This window comes from Mastigoproctus giganteus, chromosome 12 (assembly GCF_048544385.1).
Source record: "Mastigoproctus giganteus isolate SK-2022 chromosome 12, ASM4854438v1, whole genome shotgun sequence".
Lineage (NCBI taxonomy): Eukaryota > Metazoa > Arthropoda > Arachnida > Uropygi > Thelyphonidae > Mastigoproctus > Mastigoproctus giganteus.
This window is the reverse complement of record NC_143586.1, coordinates 17,916,536-17,934,819: the sequence shown is the minus strand read 5'-3', so window position 1 is coordinate 17,934,819 and position 18,284 is coordinate 17,916,536. Positions and strand designations below refer to the sequence as shown.

Genomic DNA, 18,284 nt, shown 5'->3' with positions numbered 1-18,284 from the left:
CCATTGATAAATATTCCATGTACTCTTTTTTTTCTTTTCTTTTTTTTTTTTTTCAGAATTAAATTTTATTGTTATTGTTTTATAAAATGCTTGCATTTTATTATCATTCCTATTAATAGCTCGGAAGAGCACATGTAAAAAGGCTGTTAATGTCTTGCTGTTATTGTAATTTTTCTTTGATTGTTAGAGATTTGCATTTATATTACTCCTTTTATACACATTTTTTATTTAAAGAAAAATTATGATAATTTTTAAATTATTTGTTTACTTATCATCCAACTAGTACAGATGCAGCACTCTATATTTAACTATAAATTAAAAATTCAGCAAAGCTTCTTTATCCAAACTTAACTCTTTATCTGCTCAGTTTAAATGAAATACATGGAAAATAATAAAATAATAAAGATAAGATAAAACCTGAAGGAGTTTGTTTATGCATGGGCAATGCACACACACAATTTCTATCAAGGTAGTTTTAATGCATCGTTTTAATTGATTGTATCTCATATTTGCCTATGCATAACAAACTCCATTCTCTTAGGCATTTAGCCAAGAAATATTTTTTTGGATAACACCTGTTAATAAGTGCACCTCTTAAATTATTGCCAATTAGAAATGTATTTAGGACAGTTGTGAAAAAAATAAAGAGGAAAAAGAAAGGTTTGTAGTGAAACAGATATTATATGATATTAAAAAATTAAAGGGGAAGAAGAAATACTTCTGTAGTGAAATATTTTATAAAATATATTATACATTTTAATTTTAAAAGTAAACCCACATTTGTATCAAGTGTAATACTACCAATTAACAGTCATTAGTGTAATTGAGGGTGCTAGCGGAGGACATTTGAAGTCAGTACTGGTCTTGCACTAGTCAGTACGTGAATAAACATCATACCATATGCCATCAAGCAACTTGTGGGTTTTTTTTTTTTTTTTTTTTTGCAGAGTCTTACTTGGAAATGGAATATTACAGAGAATGTCAACAAAAATTTGTTGAACTTCCCTAACACTAGTCATCCACACAAAGCTGCAGTTTTCAAGACAACGAAGTTTCATGAGTATGGATTAGTTGGCAATAAGGAACAGGGGAAAAAAAAGTTGGTTTTTTTTTTTTTTTGTTTTTTTATTTCCAGACAAATCTCTGTGGAAACTCAGCATTCAAAAGGGGACATCATTTGGTAGTTCAACTCATTTCACTGTAAAAAAAACACCTAAAACTTTTTCTGTACTGAATACACTTTATGCATGAGCATCAATTTCAGGATAATGTTAAATGATTACAGTACTGTCTGCTGCTGGTTTAAAAGTTTCCTTTGCTGCAAAAGTATTGAAATTTTGGAAAAATTTATTTATTTATTTCACTGATTAAGCATAGTTTCACCTTAGTGACTATGCCGACAGTTGATATTGAAGAATATGGAGCACTGAAAATATCCATACATTTTTTGCAAAACCACCTTAGAGAGAATTGGTGTTTGGTTTGGCACACCTTGAAGAAGGATAGTTGGACCCTTGTTTTCTGAGGAGCCTGTCACCTCTGATGTTTACCAAGGCATCTTAATGCAGTTTTTTTTTGCATTGCTAGAGGAAAATGAAAGAGATCTGGCTCCAGTAGGATGGGACAACCTGCCATACCACATGCTCAACCATTGAAATGTTGCAGGGTTTTTTTTTTTTTTTTTGTTGAGAATTGAATCATATGACAAAGACTTTGACCATCTGGTTCTTTTGATTTAATATCTCCAGATTTCTTTTTATGGGAAGAGTATTAAAGCAGAAAGCTTATGAGAGCAATGTACAAAGTATTTAGCAGCTGAAAGTGGGCATTGAAAATACAGTCGAGGGTATCAACACAAACTCTAACTGTTTCTGGTATTTTTAGTCAACAGTCTTTACAAGAGGTGCACTTCTTGCTATGTTACGTTAAATGTGGTTAAGTGCCAAAAGGCTGCCATTTCATATAACTCCACAGATATTAAAGAGCTATGTTACAGATTAAGAAGCTTTGCTATACTTCCTATCTCTATTTATCTATAAATGGAAAACCAAAATGTGTACATAAAAGTATCATCCATCTCATTTTGAGAAGCAAATAACTTTTAACCATCAGACAAATGACACTTTCCATAAAGAGAAGTATATTGCTATTTATTCTGAGTGAATGCGTTACCCAGACAGGCCACTTCAGTGCTTATTGTCTCTTCATTGTAGATAACTTGCCACCCTTCAGTGTAAGAGCTGACAGCCTAGTTGTGATAAGGTTCCACAATAAACTTCAAGCTTATTGTGGAAATTTATCACAAGTGTCAAGCTATAGAAGCGGAAATGTGTCATTTTGTAATAGTTTTAATATCAAACCAAATTTTGCACATAAAATTATCATATATATTATATTGTGAAGCAAGTTAGTTCAACACATTTGTATATTAGTAATATGTATACCTTCTTTTGCTTAACTTTATATATAGTTCTAAACTTATATGGATTTAAATCATTTTAATCGATCACCAGGCGAGTTACCCGTCTTTGCACCCTTTCAAGAAGCTTGATGTCTTTCTTTAGGTGCGGTCTCCATACTTGGACACAGTATTCCAAGTGTGGTCTAACAAAAGCCTTATATAATGGGATTATCACATCCCTATCTCTACTTGAAAAAGTTCGATAGATCATCGATAGGACACCATGGGCCTTCCTTGCAACCTGTTTACAATGCTCAGAGAATTTCATGTCTGACCGTATCGTAACACCCAAGTCCCTTTCCTCCAGTACTGGGTTTAGTTGAACTCCACCAAGTGAATAAATTATTTTGGGATTACTGTTTCCCAGGTGTAATACCTTACACTTTGTTGGATTAAAGCATAGCTGCCATTTTTCTGACCATTCCTGAAGTCTATCTAGGTCTCTCTGAAGAAGCTCAGCTTGACAGTGATCATGAACTACTCTACCAATTTTAACATCATCTGCAAATTTAGACATCACGCCCTCTATCCCTTCATTGATGTCGTTTATGAAAATTAAAAACAACAGTGGTCTTAATACTGATCCTTGGGGAACCCCACTTCTTACATCAACCAATCTGAGGAATAGCCATTTATCACAACTCTCTGCCTCCTGCCCCGAAGCCATCCTGCTATCCATATAAGGATTTTCCCAGTCATTCCCACCTGTTCCAGCTTATAAAGCAACCACTCATGTGGGACTGAGTCAAAGCTTTGCTGAAATCTAAATAAACAATGTCGAAATTATTCCCTAAATTCAGCTCTGAGTGACCCTTTCAAAATAGCGAACCAGATTTGTTAAACATGATTTTCCCTTTACAAAACCATGCTGAGTATCCTTGAGAATTTCAATTCGATCAAAATGATCCTGAATTCCACCCTTGATCATTGCCTCCATGATTTTCCCTACCACTGAAGTCAGATTGACAGGTCGATAATTTCCCACTTCACTCTTTGAACCACCCTTATGTGTGAGAGATACATTGGCAAGGATAAGGAGAGATGATTATCCCATTGTATAAGGCAACAGTTAGGTCACATCTTGTGTACTGCATACTGGTCTGGAAGCCTTATTTTAGGAAGGATGTTGATCTATTTGGAATGGGTGTAGAGAAGAGCAACAAGAATGGTGTGGGGAGCAAAAGGATGCTCTTTTTAGGAAAGGCTTCAGTTTTGTGAATTGTAGCATCTGGAGGCTAGGCACTTGTGAAAAGATCCATTGAGGTGTTTAACACCTTGAATGGATTGAATAAGTTCAGAGCTGTTGGAATTCTTCCTCTTTCCTAGACTACATGCATGAAGGGTTACAAATTCAAATTGAGCTGCAGGTCAGAAAGTGTGGAAATTTTTGTTCAGATAGAGGGTGGTTCAGATAGATGGATTGTTGGAACACACTCCCAGTTGGTGTTGTGGAGGTGGGTAGTTTGAATAAATTCAAGGAAGAACTAGATAAAATGTGACAGGGGATGGACAGATGAAATGGGAAGAGGGTTTTTTTTTTTTTTTTTTTTTTTTCACTGATGCTGAATAAGCTTTCTTTCTTGCATCATTTGCGATTACTATTAAGTAATATTCATTCATTTAAATTTCTATAAAATTTATCAAATCCACAATACCACTTATACTTTTTGAATATAAAAATAGCCTTAAATTGGTATGTTTTATAAAAAAAAAAAAAAAATCTCTGGGTGGGACACGCCCTAATGCAGACTCCCCATAGTTGTCAACCTCCATTTCAGAAGTATAATTAAAAAAAAAAAAAAGAAGAAGAAGGAGGAGGGAAAAAAAGGCCCTAGTTATGTTTTGGAGTACTATGAAAAATTGGAAACATTTCTGTTGTTAGAAGTTGAGGTGGAAACTATATTGGGCAGGGGTGGGGAGGTGGAATTATTATGGTTCAATGTTTTTTTATAATCCCCATAGATATAGTTCGGAAATACATATTATAAATGAAATGACAGAGTATGCACTGTAGTATATTTGGAAAAAGATGACATGTAATGTAAATAACAGCTAAAGAGGGATCATATTATGCAGATAGATTAGTTCAGTCATGACAGGTTCATATGCTTTCCATTCAGTTGAGTTATGACTTATAAATAAATAATAAATAACCTTATATAATTACATCAGCTGAAATCTGTAAAATAGTTTACCTGTTAGCACTTTGGTTTAGAGTCCATATATATTAATTTAATAAAAAAAATAATTTAATATTAATTTTTCTAGTAAAGTATCTTGATTTAGAGAGAGAGAAAGAGAGAGAGAGAGAGAGAGATGTATTTGCATTACCTCTCCCCATCCCCATTATACATTAAACTATCGACAGAGAAATGCCTGCCTGATGCTCTGGCTGTTAAAATTCTGTAAAACTGCCATTTCACTTTTAGAATCTCATGCTTTTAAATAGTAAAAAACATCCAAAAGATTTCTCTTGCTTGCTAAGTTTTCCCCTCTTATACAGAGAGAAAACTATAAATCACCCCCCCCCCCCCCCCATGATTTCCAAATGGCCCACGTGATCCATAATTACCCTGAGTGCCACCCTCCCACAGTAGATCTAGCAGATTTAAACCACATTGACTACACTGTCACTGGTCATAGTAACTTCTTGTTCATTATCAGTAATTGGCTATTGCTTCCATATTGCTACCCTTTTACTTTAGATGCTGTGAATGTCAAATTGTTAAATATTGTAAATAGTTAGCAATATGTGTATACATATTTCTAGCATTAAATGACTCTCTCTTTCCCCTCACTAATCTCATTGCTCTTCTCTAAACCCATGCCAACAGATCCACATCCTTCCTAAAATAAGTCTTCAAATCTATATGCAGGACTCAAGATGTGGCCTAACCATTGCCTTATGCAGTGGAATAATCACCTCCTTATCCCTGCTGGCAAAATTCCTGTATATCATTGACAAAACTACTACACAAACTGTCCTAGCAACCTGTCTGCACTTCATGTCCAGTTGCACCATTACCCAGTCTTAATGGTTCTCCACTACCCTGAGTATAGTACCACATAGTCGACTGGGCTAGCCAGGTGGGTAAAGTGCCAGCCTGGCAACCTAAAGGTCGCAGGTTCGAATCCTGCCTCGGGCTTGGATCACGGTAAAATGCAAAAACTTTGGGAGGTGCATTATGGCCACAGAAGCTGATGCGGCAACAACTAACAAAAAAAAAAAAAAAGTACCACATAGTTGCTGTGTTATTCTGGTATTACTGCTACCCATATGTAGTATCTTGCATTTGTCTATGTTAAATTTCAATTGCCACTTCTTAGCACATCTACCTTATTTTTCTGGATCTTGTTGCAGTAACATACATGATACCAACCTTCATATCAAATGCAAACTTTAGCCTGATATGCCTTCATCAGTATAATTAATAAATATTGAAAAAGAACAGTGGGGTTTAGTGCTAAGCCCATTGTTGTTTCAATATTTATTAATGATGAAGGCATATGAGTGCCTACTCATAAATATTTGTCACTGCCTTGAGAGTTTTGGCACATGATAGCCTTAGATGCTAATGCGCCATTAAACCTCCAATAACCAACCAACCAACCAACCAGCCTTGAGAGTCAGAAATCTGGAAATTGGTTTCTATTACATAAAACACTGTCTAAAAGTTTTTGACCAGAAAGGCAAGTTACTATGTTACCTCATTCACAGTATTTATCATGTTCATCACTATGGCTTCTTTCTATTGCCATGGCTTAAGAGCCCAAAAGCAATACTATGAGGACATCCCACACATTCAAGTATCTTTGCTCCCAAAAATAACTTCCAAAGTTGCTTTAAGAACCTTCAATGACATTGGAAATATTAATTGGTGTACAGGGAGACTACTTAGAAGGAAAAATGTGGCATTAATTTATTTTTGATGATTTTTTTTTTGTAAGATTCATTGGAATTTTGGGACCAAGGTTGTAATAACAAAAATTAGGCATTGGAGAACAATATATATTAGTATTAGTGGTGGCAAGTGATGCAAGGAAGCAAGCTTTTACAGCATCAGCCAAAAAAAAAAAAAAAAAAGAGTTACCAACCTCATGTTCATCCTCTTTAGTAATTCTAATTTATGCTTAAATTCATTCAAACTACCCATTTTCACAACAAGGAACAAAACTGTTTTGACATAGTCAAAACAGTTTTGTTCCTTGAAATAGACAGAAATTCAGCCTATCATGAATTCAAAGTATAGAAATTTTTAATGGTAATTAGGCATTTCTGCACTTATTATGCCTGGTCTGTCACTATGCTAATATATGTTATGTGGAATCATTTAGAGAATGTAAAATTGAAGTATCAACTTGCTTGATAAAGAACATATTACATAACAGAATCGGTAGTTTAATTAATATTGCATAATTAATAAAATAAGTTACATAGTTTGGTAAATGTTTGGTGAATAACAGTTAATCAAAGGATAGGTCATATTCATCTGTTATTGTGGTTGGATACTGCCTTATTTCAAACAAGGCTTAATTTTGATTGTGATCTATTTATTGTAAAAGTCTCTTTATTATTGTAAAAATGGGCCTTTGTGAATGTCATTCAGAAAGGCCCATTTCAGCTAAAAGTAATGTTTTGTGGAATTGGAATCATCAAAATTCTGAAGCTTATTATTTAGAGATAATTGTGTTCTTAAACATAATTATCTCTATTTCAGCCTGAACTAGGCTGAAATAGACTCCACTCCATTACCTAAAGAAAAGCAAAACACAAAATAACTAAATGCATATTTAACAACTCTTTACCAAATATGGCATAACATGCATGTAGTTTTTGTGTTTTGCTTTTCTTTTTAAGTAATATTTCTAGTTTTTCCACTACAATTTATTTTGGGGTTGGTAATCATAAATTCATGATGATTACCTAATTATGAATAATCTCTCCTTGTAATTTGTAATAATTCACTTGATTTCAGGTGCCAAACTTGCCAAAGTACACATCTCAAGTAGTAGGAAGGTTTATAAAGGTAATATTTATTTTCTTTTTTTTTTTAATAATACCTTTTTTTTTTTTTGCCTATATTCAGTAGCATTTTTGCTTATTCATAAGTAGCATTAAAAAAAATAATAAATATATATTTATTATTATTTTTTTTTTCCAAAATATGAATTTTAAGGATTACTAGTTCCATGTTGGAGTGTTAAAAATGGCCCAGAATCAAGGTTGCCCAGTTTGAATGTAAAGCAGATTTTCTATTTTCATATTTAATGTGAAAGGAGTAAGGATTCATTCCAGTAAAGGTCCAAATTCACCTATCCCTAGTAATGGTGTCTGCTACATTTTCAGAAGAACAGTTTGTAGAACACTTTGATCATCTTTGAATCCATGATGATCTGAAATTACTGAAAGTATACCACCATTATGAGGAAAATGTTTACCATGCAAAAGGGACTTCAGAGACAGAAAGAAGAATCAGTCTGAAGAGGCAAGATCAGAAAACATGATGGTATGCAAATTTGCTACATTTGCATACCTTTTAAGCAGTGTGTTGTGAGTGCATTGTTATTGAGCAGTAGCACACCTTTTTGCCAGCATTCCTTGTCATTTGTCTTTGACAGAAATGAGGACAAGGTTAGAGTAATATGGCCTAGAGATGGTAGTGTCATTTTGAAGATAACTGGTGAGGATCACACCACATCCAGAAAATTCACAGCTTTATCTTTTCAGCATATGCTGTCACCCTTATCTTTTCATAGTGGTCACTCAGAAGGCTCTCACTGTTTGGAAATTCTTTGGTTTCAGGGTGAAAATAGTAAATCTGAGTAATTGTGATTATTGTTTCTCTACATACTTCTGCCTTTGCATCTTTTGAAAAGATTAAAGGTTATGGTAGTTGCAAGATCCACTGAGCAGAAACTACATTCACATACATTTTATATGAACAAAAACACATTTCCACTTGAACTGCCTATATCATTTTGCAAGAATGCTATAGGTGGACTTTATTGAACAATTCTTGCAAAAAGACTGCATTATAAGTAGCATATGTAAATTTCTGTTACCTGGGTTCTTCAGTATAGGTAGTATAAAATATGAAATAGCCTTCCTCTGCCATAAATGTAATTTGAACTTAAACCATATCTTATAAAGTTTTTTTCAGTGGCATTCACAAATGCTTTAAATTCCAGTATAAGTTTTTCCAACTTGGTAATCTTTTAATTGAAAAAGAAAGTGGCAATGTATGTTTACTATTGTTCTCATTAATAGAAACAAAACTTCAGCAGATATACTGAACATACTGTTGAAAAAAGATATCATTTCATGCTCTTTTATATTAAAAGATATTTTTTGGCTAAATTTTTAAGAGTGTGAAGGAGTTTACTTATGCATGGATAATGCACACAGAGTAGAAATTGTGTATGCATTATCCATGCATAAGTAAACTCCTTTATCTTTTTTATTCATTGTGAAAGATAGTTATGACAGCTAAAAAGGAGAAGTTACTCTTCCATAATAAATAATACAATAATACTAGTATTGATCTGAATCAGAGTATTCATTTTCCAATAAAATAAAATTAATTAGTAAGTAGGAGATGGAAAGTTTGACATGAACTTTCGGGAAGTTCATGTCAAACTGGATTGAGTAGGTGTGTGTGTGCAACCAGGCTTTGCTGTCTTTTCCCTCCAAAACTTCAAAGTTTAAAAAGAGAAGTAAAAAGAAAAATATTTCAGATTTTAAATTTATATTAGAAATTAAATAGCAAATTCTGAGTAACAATATTTGTGATAATAGCAGAAAAGATGTCATTGTAATAAAGGCTCTTCTGTCTTCTAGCCATGGATTTTTTTTTTTTTTTTTTCATAAAATTGTGGCCAAAAATTATGTATTTATTTTATTGCTGAATTATTTCCTGGTACATATTCTATTATTGCAGAAAAATAAACATGTTTCTCTGTCATCTGTTGACATCAGTGCATGGCATAAGAATTTAGTAGCCAGGTGGGCAGGAGCAGCAGTGCGTAGCACACGCTTCTTGATTAGACCGGGGTTCGAGCCCGTGACCACCAAATACGGAGGATGCAGAAAGGTCAGGGAATGACCACCGCATATCCCCAGAGCAATATGGCCTTAGTTGCTAATGCCCCTAAAAAAATAAAATAAAAAATAACGATAAGAATTTAGAATAATCTTTAATATTGTAATGAATCTTACCTGTTTTTTTTATAAGTTTTGCTAAATCTTAGTATGATGAATAAAACCAAAAGTGTGGAAAAGAATATATGACTTAAATGAGAAAAAAAAAAGAAACTAGTATCCTGGGAAATGAAAACATGGACGTTTCCTTTAGTCTTGTTGTTGATGAGAGAAAGAAGAAGAATGAGAAATGTAGCCAATAGCAGTTCCCAAGGCTATTGGCAGAATAATTACCAACTAGCAAATGGTGGCTAAGTTGGAATGGGTATAAAAACAGATAAAAAAGGGTCATGTATGCCTACGAACACAAGGATTTGTGTTCGCAGGCATACATGTGTTCATAGGTCATGTATGCCTATGAACACAAATCCTTGTGTTCATAGGCATACATGACCCTTGTGTATTTAGAATGTATACAAACTTCATGGATTATAATTCATGTAAAAATCTAATAGTGTTTGAGGTGTATTATACAAGGGGTATTCAATAAATTATCTATCTACCTATGAAAGAAATGAGATAGAGGCAAAAATCTTTTTTTATTTTTCAATGTAACTCCCCTGAACTTCAATACACCTGTTCCATTTTGTTAGCAATGAGAAAATACCAGACAAATAACATTCTCAGTCCTGTCCATCAAATAATGCAGAAACAGCAAACTTAAGTTCATTATCATCAGCAAAAGGACATCCACACACGATTTTTCTTGAGGTGTCGAAACAGGAAACTGTGGGCCAGATCAAGGATGTAAGTTGGATGGGTAAGTTCTGTAAAGTCACAGTCTCTCAAAGCAACAGCATGTGACCTGTAAACTGGTGCATTGTCCTGAAGAAGCAGCACACCTCTGTAAAGTTTTCCATGGCATTTTTCCTTTATGACATCTCTTAGGTTGTACAGTAGGGATGCATATGACCACCCCAGTGACTGTCTGCTTGTGTTACAAGTAGTAAATGTATAAAATTCCCTCATCATCCCAAAAAATGGGGTGGCCATAATCTTGCCAGCTGATTGTGCTTTCATTGCAATTCTTGCTTGGTCTCAGGATCCCAGTGATGAGCCCATGTTTCATCACCCATAACAATTCTAGAGATGAAAGTTTTAGAATCCCTTCCATAAAGCTCTGAATTCTCGTTACAACACCGTACTCTGAATTGCTTCTGCACAGGAGTCAGAAATCTGGGGACCCACCTTGCACTGACCATAAAAAAAAAAAAAAAAAAAATCCGTAGCCGAATGGTCAAGAGTGGGAGTGCAGTAGCATACGCTCTTTGAGTAGACCGGGGTTCAAGCCCCTGACTGCTAAATATGGTCGATCTGCCAACCCGCACTGGACCAGCATGGCAGATTATGGTCCATTTCCCTCAGCATGAATTGTTGAGGAGGCTTCCATCCTGAAGTGGGTTCATCCCCAAATGTTCATGGAGGATGGTTATAACTGTTCCCTCATTCCCTAGAGATTTGGGAATGTCTAGGGAATGTGATTTTCTTTAAATGTCTGGTCTTCCTGGATGTGGATTATCTTCAATGGACTCTCTGCTGCACTTGAATTATTTTGACCAGAATTTCACCTAGTACTGTGAAGGTGCACTGTTGCCATACACAGCCAACATCCTTTCATGAATGGCCTTTGGCCCATTTCCTTCTTTGGTGAGAAACTTGATGACTGAACAATGCTCCAATTTCAGAAAATTCATAATTTGATACAGGTGTCTTCCTTCTTTCTGTTACAACAGCACAACCTAAAAAGATAATGGGATCAAAATTAGTATGATTCAAGTAGAGATATGTAGGAACATGATAAATCATGAATCATTGAAATATAACTATGGGAAGTACCTTAGGTAGATAACTTATTGAATGCCCCTCATATGAGGAAGTACAAAATATTGCCATACATTGACAAGAAGAAAGAAAAGTTTCAACAGAATTATGGATTGATGCTAGCTACTGAAAGAACCAAATGTAAGATTTTCTGCAGCCATAAAAGGTTATTTCTAAAAATTATAAAGTAACAGTTATATACTAGCTCCTTGTATATGTGAAGTATAGTATCTTACTGTTAGAGAATAAACTGTATTCCATTTAAATAATGTACACTTAAGTTTATTTATGATCACACAATTATGCTGAATTTTGTGTGACCACAAATATTTATTTTGTATTATATATTTTTTTAATTGTATATATACAGGGTGTCTTAAAAATATTGGTACAAATGTTTAGGGGAGGTAGGTAACATCTAAAGGAATGTGAATCGCATAGGAACCCATAACCGGAAACGTCACGGGAAAGTAGTAGCAGAAGCACAATAAGCAGAAATTACACAAAACAGTAATTAGTGGCAAACATTTATTTGACATAATATTAACAATGGAGTACGAAATGGATGCATTTCATGATGTTACAACAGATGCGCGAAGGTTCCACCATGACACGCGATGCATGCGTGACACCGACTCAGCATGGATTGGCGGACACGGTCGAACACACCTGGAGTTTCTTTGACAGTAGCAGCAGCGCAGACGAGTCTCGCCACAAGATCCATTTCCATCTCTACAGGCGATTCATACACGATAGATTTGAGGGCCCCCCACAGAAAGAAATCAAGGCTCGATAAAACAGGTGAGCGTGGGGGCCAGGCAACGGGTCCACCACAGCCAATCCATCGATGCCCAAAACGCCTGCTCAAATGGTCACGAACACACCTTCCATAATGGGTAGGCGCCCCATCATGTTGAAACAAAATGTTGGTTCTCACATTTGCTGGAACATCATCAAGTAATCCTGGTAGAACTTGTTCAAGAAAGATCCGATATTTAGCGGAGTTCATGCGGAATGGTAATAGGTATGGGTCGACTAAGCAGTCACCGACCATACCTGCCCACACATTTATTGCAAAGCGATGTTGTGCTACATGGGGGTGCACACTTTGTGGGTTGTAGTGAGCCCACACATGAGCATTGTGCTGATTGAATAAGCCTTCCCGAGTGAAATAAGCCTCATCCGTGACCAAAACATAGGCTGGAAAATTCAAGTCTTGAACACTTTCTTGGAGAAACCACTGCGCAAAAGCCACACGTGCAGGATGATCTTGGGGGAGCAGTAACTGAATCCTTTGGAGATGACAGGGGTGTAAGGAATCGTCGTGCCAGACATGCTGTACACTGCAACAAGACACTCCTAAGGCAGAGGCAACGGCATGTGTGCTGGTAGTAGGATTATTCTGGACAGCATTCAACACACTTTTTTCCATGGCGCGAGTTCACGTTGAACGTGGTCTGCCCGCACTACTCCTGTTACCTCTAAATGACCCATAATTGCATAAATTTTGATGCACACGCGCAAACAAACAGTGGTCCGGTACATGTCTGTCTGGGAAGCGTTCTCCATAAATTCTTTGAGCGGCTCGTCCATTGCCCTCTGCTAATCCATACACTAGGTGCATGTCTGCCAGCGCACAGTTTGTATATCGATGCATGCTGTTTGTGCGGCGACTACTGCTTGAATGAGTAAACCAGAAATTTTCCCTCTCGCGAACTGATGAACAGCGCAGTCTACCAACTTACGATGACGTTTCCTGTTATGTGTTCCTTTGCGATTTACATTCCTTTAGATGTTACCTACCTCCCCTAAACGTTTGTACCAATATTTTTGAGACACTCTGTAGAAATTTCAGGGAATAACAGATATAATTTTTGTATTATTTAATAATTATTTTCTTTTTATTCTTGTTTTTTTATAGCCTTTAAGTCAAGCATACCATGATTTAGCAACTGCATATGCCACAAATAGTCCCGATGAAGTGCGAACTATTATTAACAAACATACTGAAACGTTTAATAGGGTAAATGTTTTTTTTTTTTTTTCCAATCTCATACTTTCTGTTGCAATTGAATAGCTTAAAAGTTTTAAAATTATCTCTCTTTCCTGATTGTCCTTCAGTCTCCTGCTTATTTTAGCTAATTAATTGAAAATGTGTTTATGTTTCAATGTTCCTTAAATAGATATTATTTTTTAAATATTTCAATCTTTAATTCATTGGCAAGTATGTAATATATTGTTACTTTTTTTTCCACGTGACAAATCAAAGGAGTACAAACACATTTTGAAGGTTCTTTCCATGCATTATCAACACATTACATTTGTGTATGCAGAAATTTTCTTGAAACTCTAGAGAGAAAGATATGTTGCACTCTATCAACTGTATATAAAAACAGGTATGGTTTACAAGCAATAGTAGCTGTTTTTATATTTATGATAGTTTCAAAAATCAACATAGGCAGTTATACCCTTTCAACAGTTCCAAGCGAATGTTGGCTTACACACAAGCTGAATATGAAGAAACTGAATTGAATTTGAACTCTGGAATTTGAATCAAATAATATGTATATATATATATATATATATGTAAATATAGAGGATATTACTGAAAAATAAAAATAAGTAGTAATGAGTTTTTATTTTTTTAAAAATATTTGTTTCTTTTTTCAATTTTTTTTATGAAATTTCGATTTAATTTCTATTTTTGACAGTCTCATACAAATGTTTGCCTACAAAAATAAAATAGGAAAAAATTAATATATAAGATATATTAATTATATTATAGGAGTCAGTTTTGCTATAACGTGCATTTTTGAAACACGAATTTGCTCCAGTGCTACTGATATATTAGGAAACAATGCAAGTATAACACAATTTTTGCGTTGGATCGTGCACAATTTCGTCTGAGTAACACCAGGTGAATGCAAAACCAGCACCAAGCTGAACGTGGTGACCTGTGCAGTACTTACAAGTTTACGAAGCTTAAAAAATGTCAAATGTGCGAAAGCTATATTTCCCATTTACTGAGTTGTATTGGTTGGAGACGCTGTTGTTATTCGCTGCATTCACAAGATAACAGGTGATATTGTAGGCTGACTCACGTTTTCAGGAGCTCATATTTTTCTTTTCGAACAGAAATTTCGTGAGGTGGGATAGCGTTTTAAGCTTCATAAACTTGTTACTCTGTATATCACTTGTGCACCTTATACATGCCGTGTTCATTGTTATTGATTTTATCTTTTTTACTGTTTTAAATTTTACAATCTAAAAAAAAAAAAAATGTCAGTGAACAGAAATATCAATTAGTATGTATATACAGTGGTACGAGCGAGGTCTTGCAATACGAGTACAGTCAATTCTCGTATAACACGTGTTTACACTACACGAATTCGATCATACACGATTTATAAATACGCGAATGATAGCTTATATAACACGAACCGAATTTGCTTATGCACGATTCGCCTTTGTATTTATAAGAAATGGCAGTCGAACGCAGAATCACCCCAACCGAACGCAACACGATAGGAATGAAGAGAAGATTCTGAAAATGTATTTTTTTTTTTTTTTTTTTTTTATGTTTTTTATATCAGTGAAGGGGAAACACATTTCACCATAATAACGTAAAAACCAACACAATTTCAGCTATCAGTATAATCGCAAATGCAATTAGATCGAGTTTACTACCAGTTTATAACAGATTCCACTAGCAGGAACGTAACTGGAAATTGTTTTTATTGTTTTATGGTAGTAACCCCTAGAAATGTGCTTTAGTAAAATGTGAGATGTTAATAGTGTATCTCTGCCTTTACGGTGTTGTTTGTTCAATTGCTACACGCGCGCAGCTTTGTTTATGTGTATCAAGCGTGCCTAATCATTTTGTAATAGTGCGAGCGATGAATCTGTTTAACGACAATGCAATTGTCATATTTCTGTGAAATCCTCAAGAGGAGGCAAGTGTCATTGGAGAGGTTCCTTGTTAAAGTCGCACAAAAAGAAAGAATCAACAGATAGCAGTGATTCCGTTAGTGACAGTGAAAGTCGTCCTACCACAAATTCGATTGCTTTATGTATATTAAATTTAAATATTAAAAATATGAAAAGGTATGTATGTATTTTGTTATTAATCATTTTTACAGTATATGAATATTTTTGAGTTTTGGAACAAATCATCTGGGTTTCCATGATTTCTTATGGGAAAATTCGCTTTGATATACGAGTGCTTTGGATTACGAGCACGTTTCCGGAACGAATTATGCTCGCAAACTAAGGTACCACTGTATTACAATGCTTTATTTACTGTAATATTTATTTATTTATTAGAAATTTAAGATGTTTAAACCTGTGTTAGTAATTTTATTGGGTTTCGTAATTTTTTTTAGTGTTTTACTTACCAGACTGAAAATTTTTTTTGAATGTTCTATTCTTATCCCTATTTTTCCCAATAAGACCTGTTGTTTTTAATGCTTGAACTATCATAACACGGAGATTTTTAGGAACACATGTACCGCATTATAGCAGAACTGACTGTACTTGTAAAATATGTATATAGCTTTTCAGTGTTTACAAAACTTCCAAATTGTTTGAAAAAAAAATTCATTTCAGGTTGCACGCAAACCATTTAGAATCCCATCCTGAAAGGGTTAACAAATATGCATTTAATATTTGTAGAATATACATCACTTTATTTTTGCAACTTGGTCAGAGTTGCGAATCTGAGTATTAGTATCAAAATGGCAGAACAATTCCAGGAAGGGAGCAAAGCTTATGTAGTAGCACCTTCCTTCAAAAAAAAAAAAAAAAAATAGAATAATATAAACTCAGACTAAATGTATCCCAAGTTTTGTCCTTTATATATCTCTTCTGAATGTTTACCTGAGCACTCCTAGTTATCTACTCCTACATATCTAGGTGGCAATTTGTTTCAATAGTTGATTACTCTTTGGCTAGTATTAGCCACATAAAGTACGGAAGTGAGGCTTTTGCTGCACTGGCCAGAAAAGAAAATAAATAAATAAATAAAATATATAAAAATAAATGTATAAAAAAATAAAATAAACAATCTATCTGTTTCCCTCCTCACATAAGTAACTATTCTGCTATCTTGTATTTCCTCAAGCTGTTAGCCTCAACCACTCATAGAGGTAACTTATTCCAGTAATTGACAACTCATTTGCTAAAAGAAAACTTGCTACAATCTAGTCTAAATCTCTGGTATCATTTGTAACAGTGAAAATTTTGTCTTCATTCATTTGACTGTTCCCTCTAATAGTCTTATGGGCTTAAGTCTTATTAGCATTAGTAAAGGCACATGATGCAAGAAAGCAAGCTTATATAGCATCAGCAAAAAAAAAAAAAAAACTTCTCATTTCACCCATCCAAATGTCATTTCATCTGCTCCAAATGTTTGTCTAGTTCTGCCTTGAATCTGTTTACGCTGTCAACTTTTACAACAACAGATGGAAGTTTGTTCCAGTAATCAACCACCCACTGGCTAAAGTCAAACTTCCGCACATCTATTTATGTCCTCTCAGGCGATTATTCTAAGAAAGAGGAAGAATCCCATCAGCATTGAGCATTCTAAAACCATTCAAGGATTTATACACCTCAATCAGATCAACTTGCAGGTGCCTAGTCTCCGGACACTGTAATTTGCAAAAGTTAAAGCCTTTCTTTGTAAGAGCAACCCATTGTTCCATTCACTAATCTTGTTGCCTTTCTCTGTACTCGTTCCACCAGCTCTACATCCTTCTTAAAATGAGCCCTCCAGACTAGTATACAGTACTGAAGGAGGGGCCTGACAGATCTTTTCTCAGATATCCTCTCAGAGGTGCTTGATTGCCAAGTTCTGTAGCCGACATACATATTCAAAGTCTTTCTTCATATGGGGTGCCCTTTTATAGATCTCACTCAGTGAGTTGCTCATCTTGGGACCCTTTTGTAAAACTCAGTCTTTTTTTAGGTGTGGGTCTCCATATTTGCATACCATTCCAAGTGTGGTCATATAATTTCTTATAAAGTGGAATTATTACCTTCCTACTCAACAGATAGCAAGGAAGATCCATGGTATCCTATCAGTGGATACCATGGATCTTCCTTGCCATCTGGAGAACTTCATGTGTACATATTATAACTCCTAAATGCCTTTTTTCATCTACTATTTTTAATTCAACCATAAGTCTATAAGTTATTTTAGAATTACTCTTTCCCAAGTGTTGATAATACCTTGTATTTTGCTACATGAAAACATAGGTGCCACTTTTCTGACCATCCTTAAAGCTTATGCAAATCATCCTCAGGGAGTGCTGTTTGGGCACTGATCATTAGCCACTCTCCCAGTCTTCACATCATCTCCAAATTTTAACATACATCCTTGATCTCTTCATTATCATTTATGAACTCAGAAACAACGGTGGTCCCAGAACTGATCCTTAGACTGTACTTGTAATTTGTACCAATTGAAAATTAAAAACAAATTTCTTAAATTAAATTAATTAAATAATTAATTTAATTTAACGATTAAATTAATTTATTTTGTTTATTATTAATAAAATTTATTTATTTATTATTAATATATAAATATTTATATTTATATATTAATAATAAATTTTTAATAATTTATTATTTATAAATAAATTAATAATAAAATTAAACTAGGTAAAGGTGAATTTTCTTATATCTGATATACAGTATCTTTATCTCCTTATTTGTGCAGCTAGAAAGAGAAAATATGCTTCCATCATTGCAGTTGCTGAACCCTTTTATGGCCTTAAACACCTGTTAGATCCCTAGTTTACAAACTCT

The 18,284-nt window shown here is 34.5% G+C and overlaps 1 protein-coding gene across 6 annotated transcripts in view; it reads left to right on the top strand.

The window, feature by feature from the left end:
- CSN3 (COP9 signalosome subunit 3) overlaps nt 1-18,284 on the top strand; it is a 137,595-nt gene that overhangs the window by 41,811 nt on the left and 77,500 nt on the right. For all 6 annotated transcript variants that reach the window (XM_090386744.1, XM_090386745.1, XM_090386741.1 and 3 more), the window contains exons 9-10: nt 7,438-7,488; nt 13,402-13,503. In XM_090386744.1, coding sequence (XP_090242870.1) covers nt 7,438-7,488; nt 13,402-13,503 — 153 coding nt within the window. The remainder of the gene's footprint in view (nt 1-7,437; nt 7,489-13,401; nt 13,504-18,284) is intronic.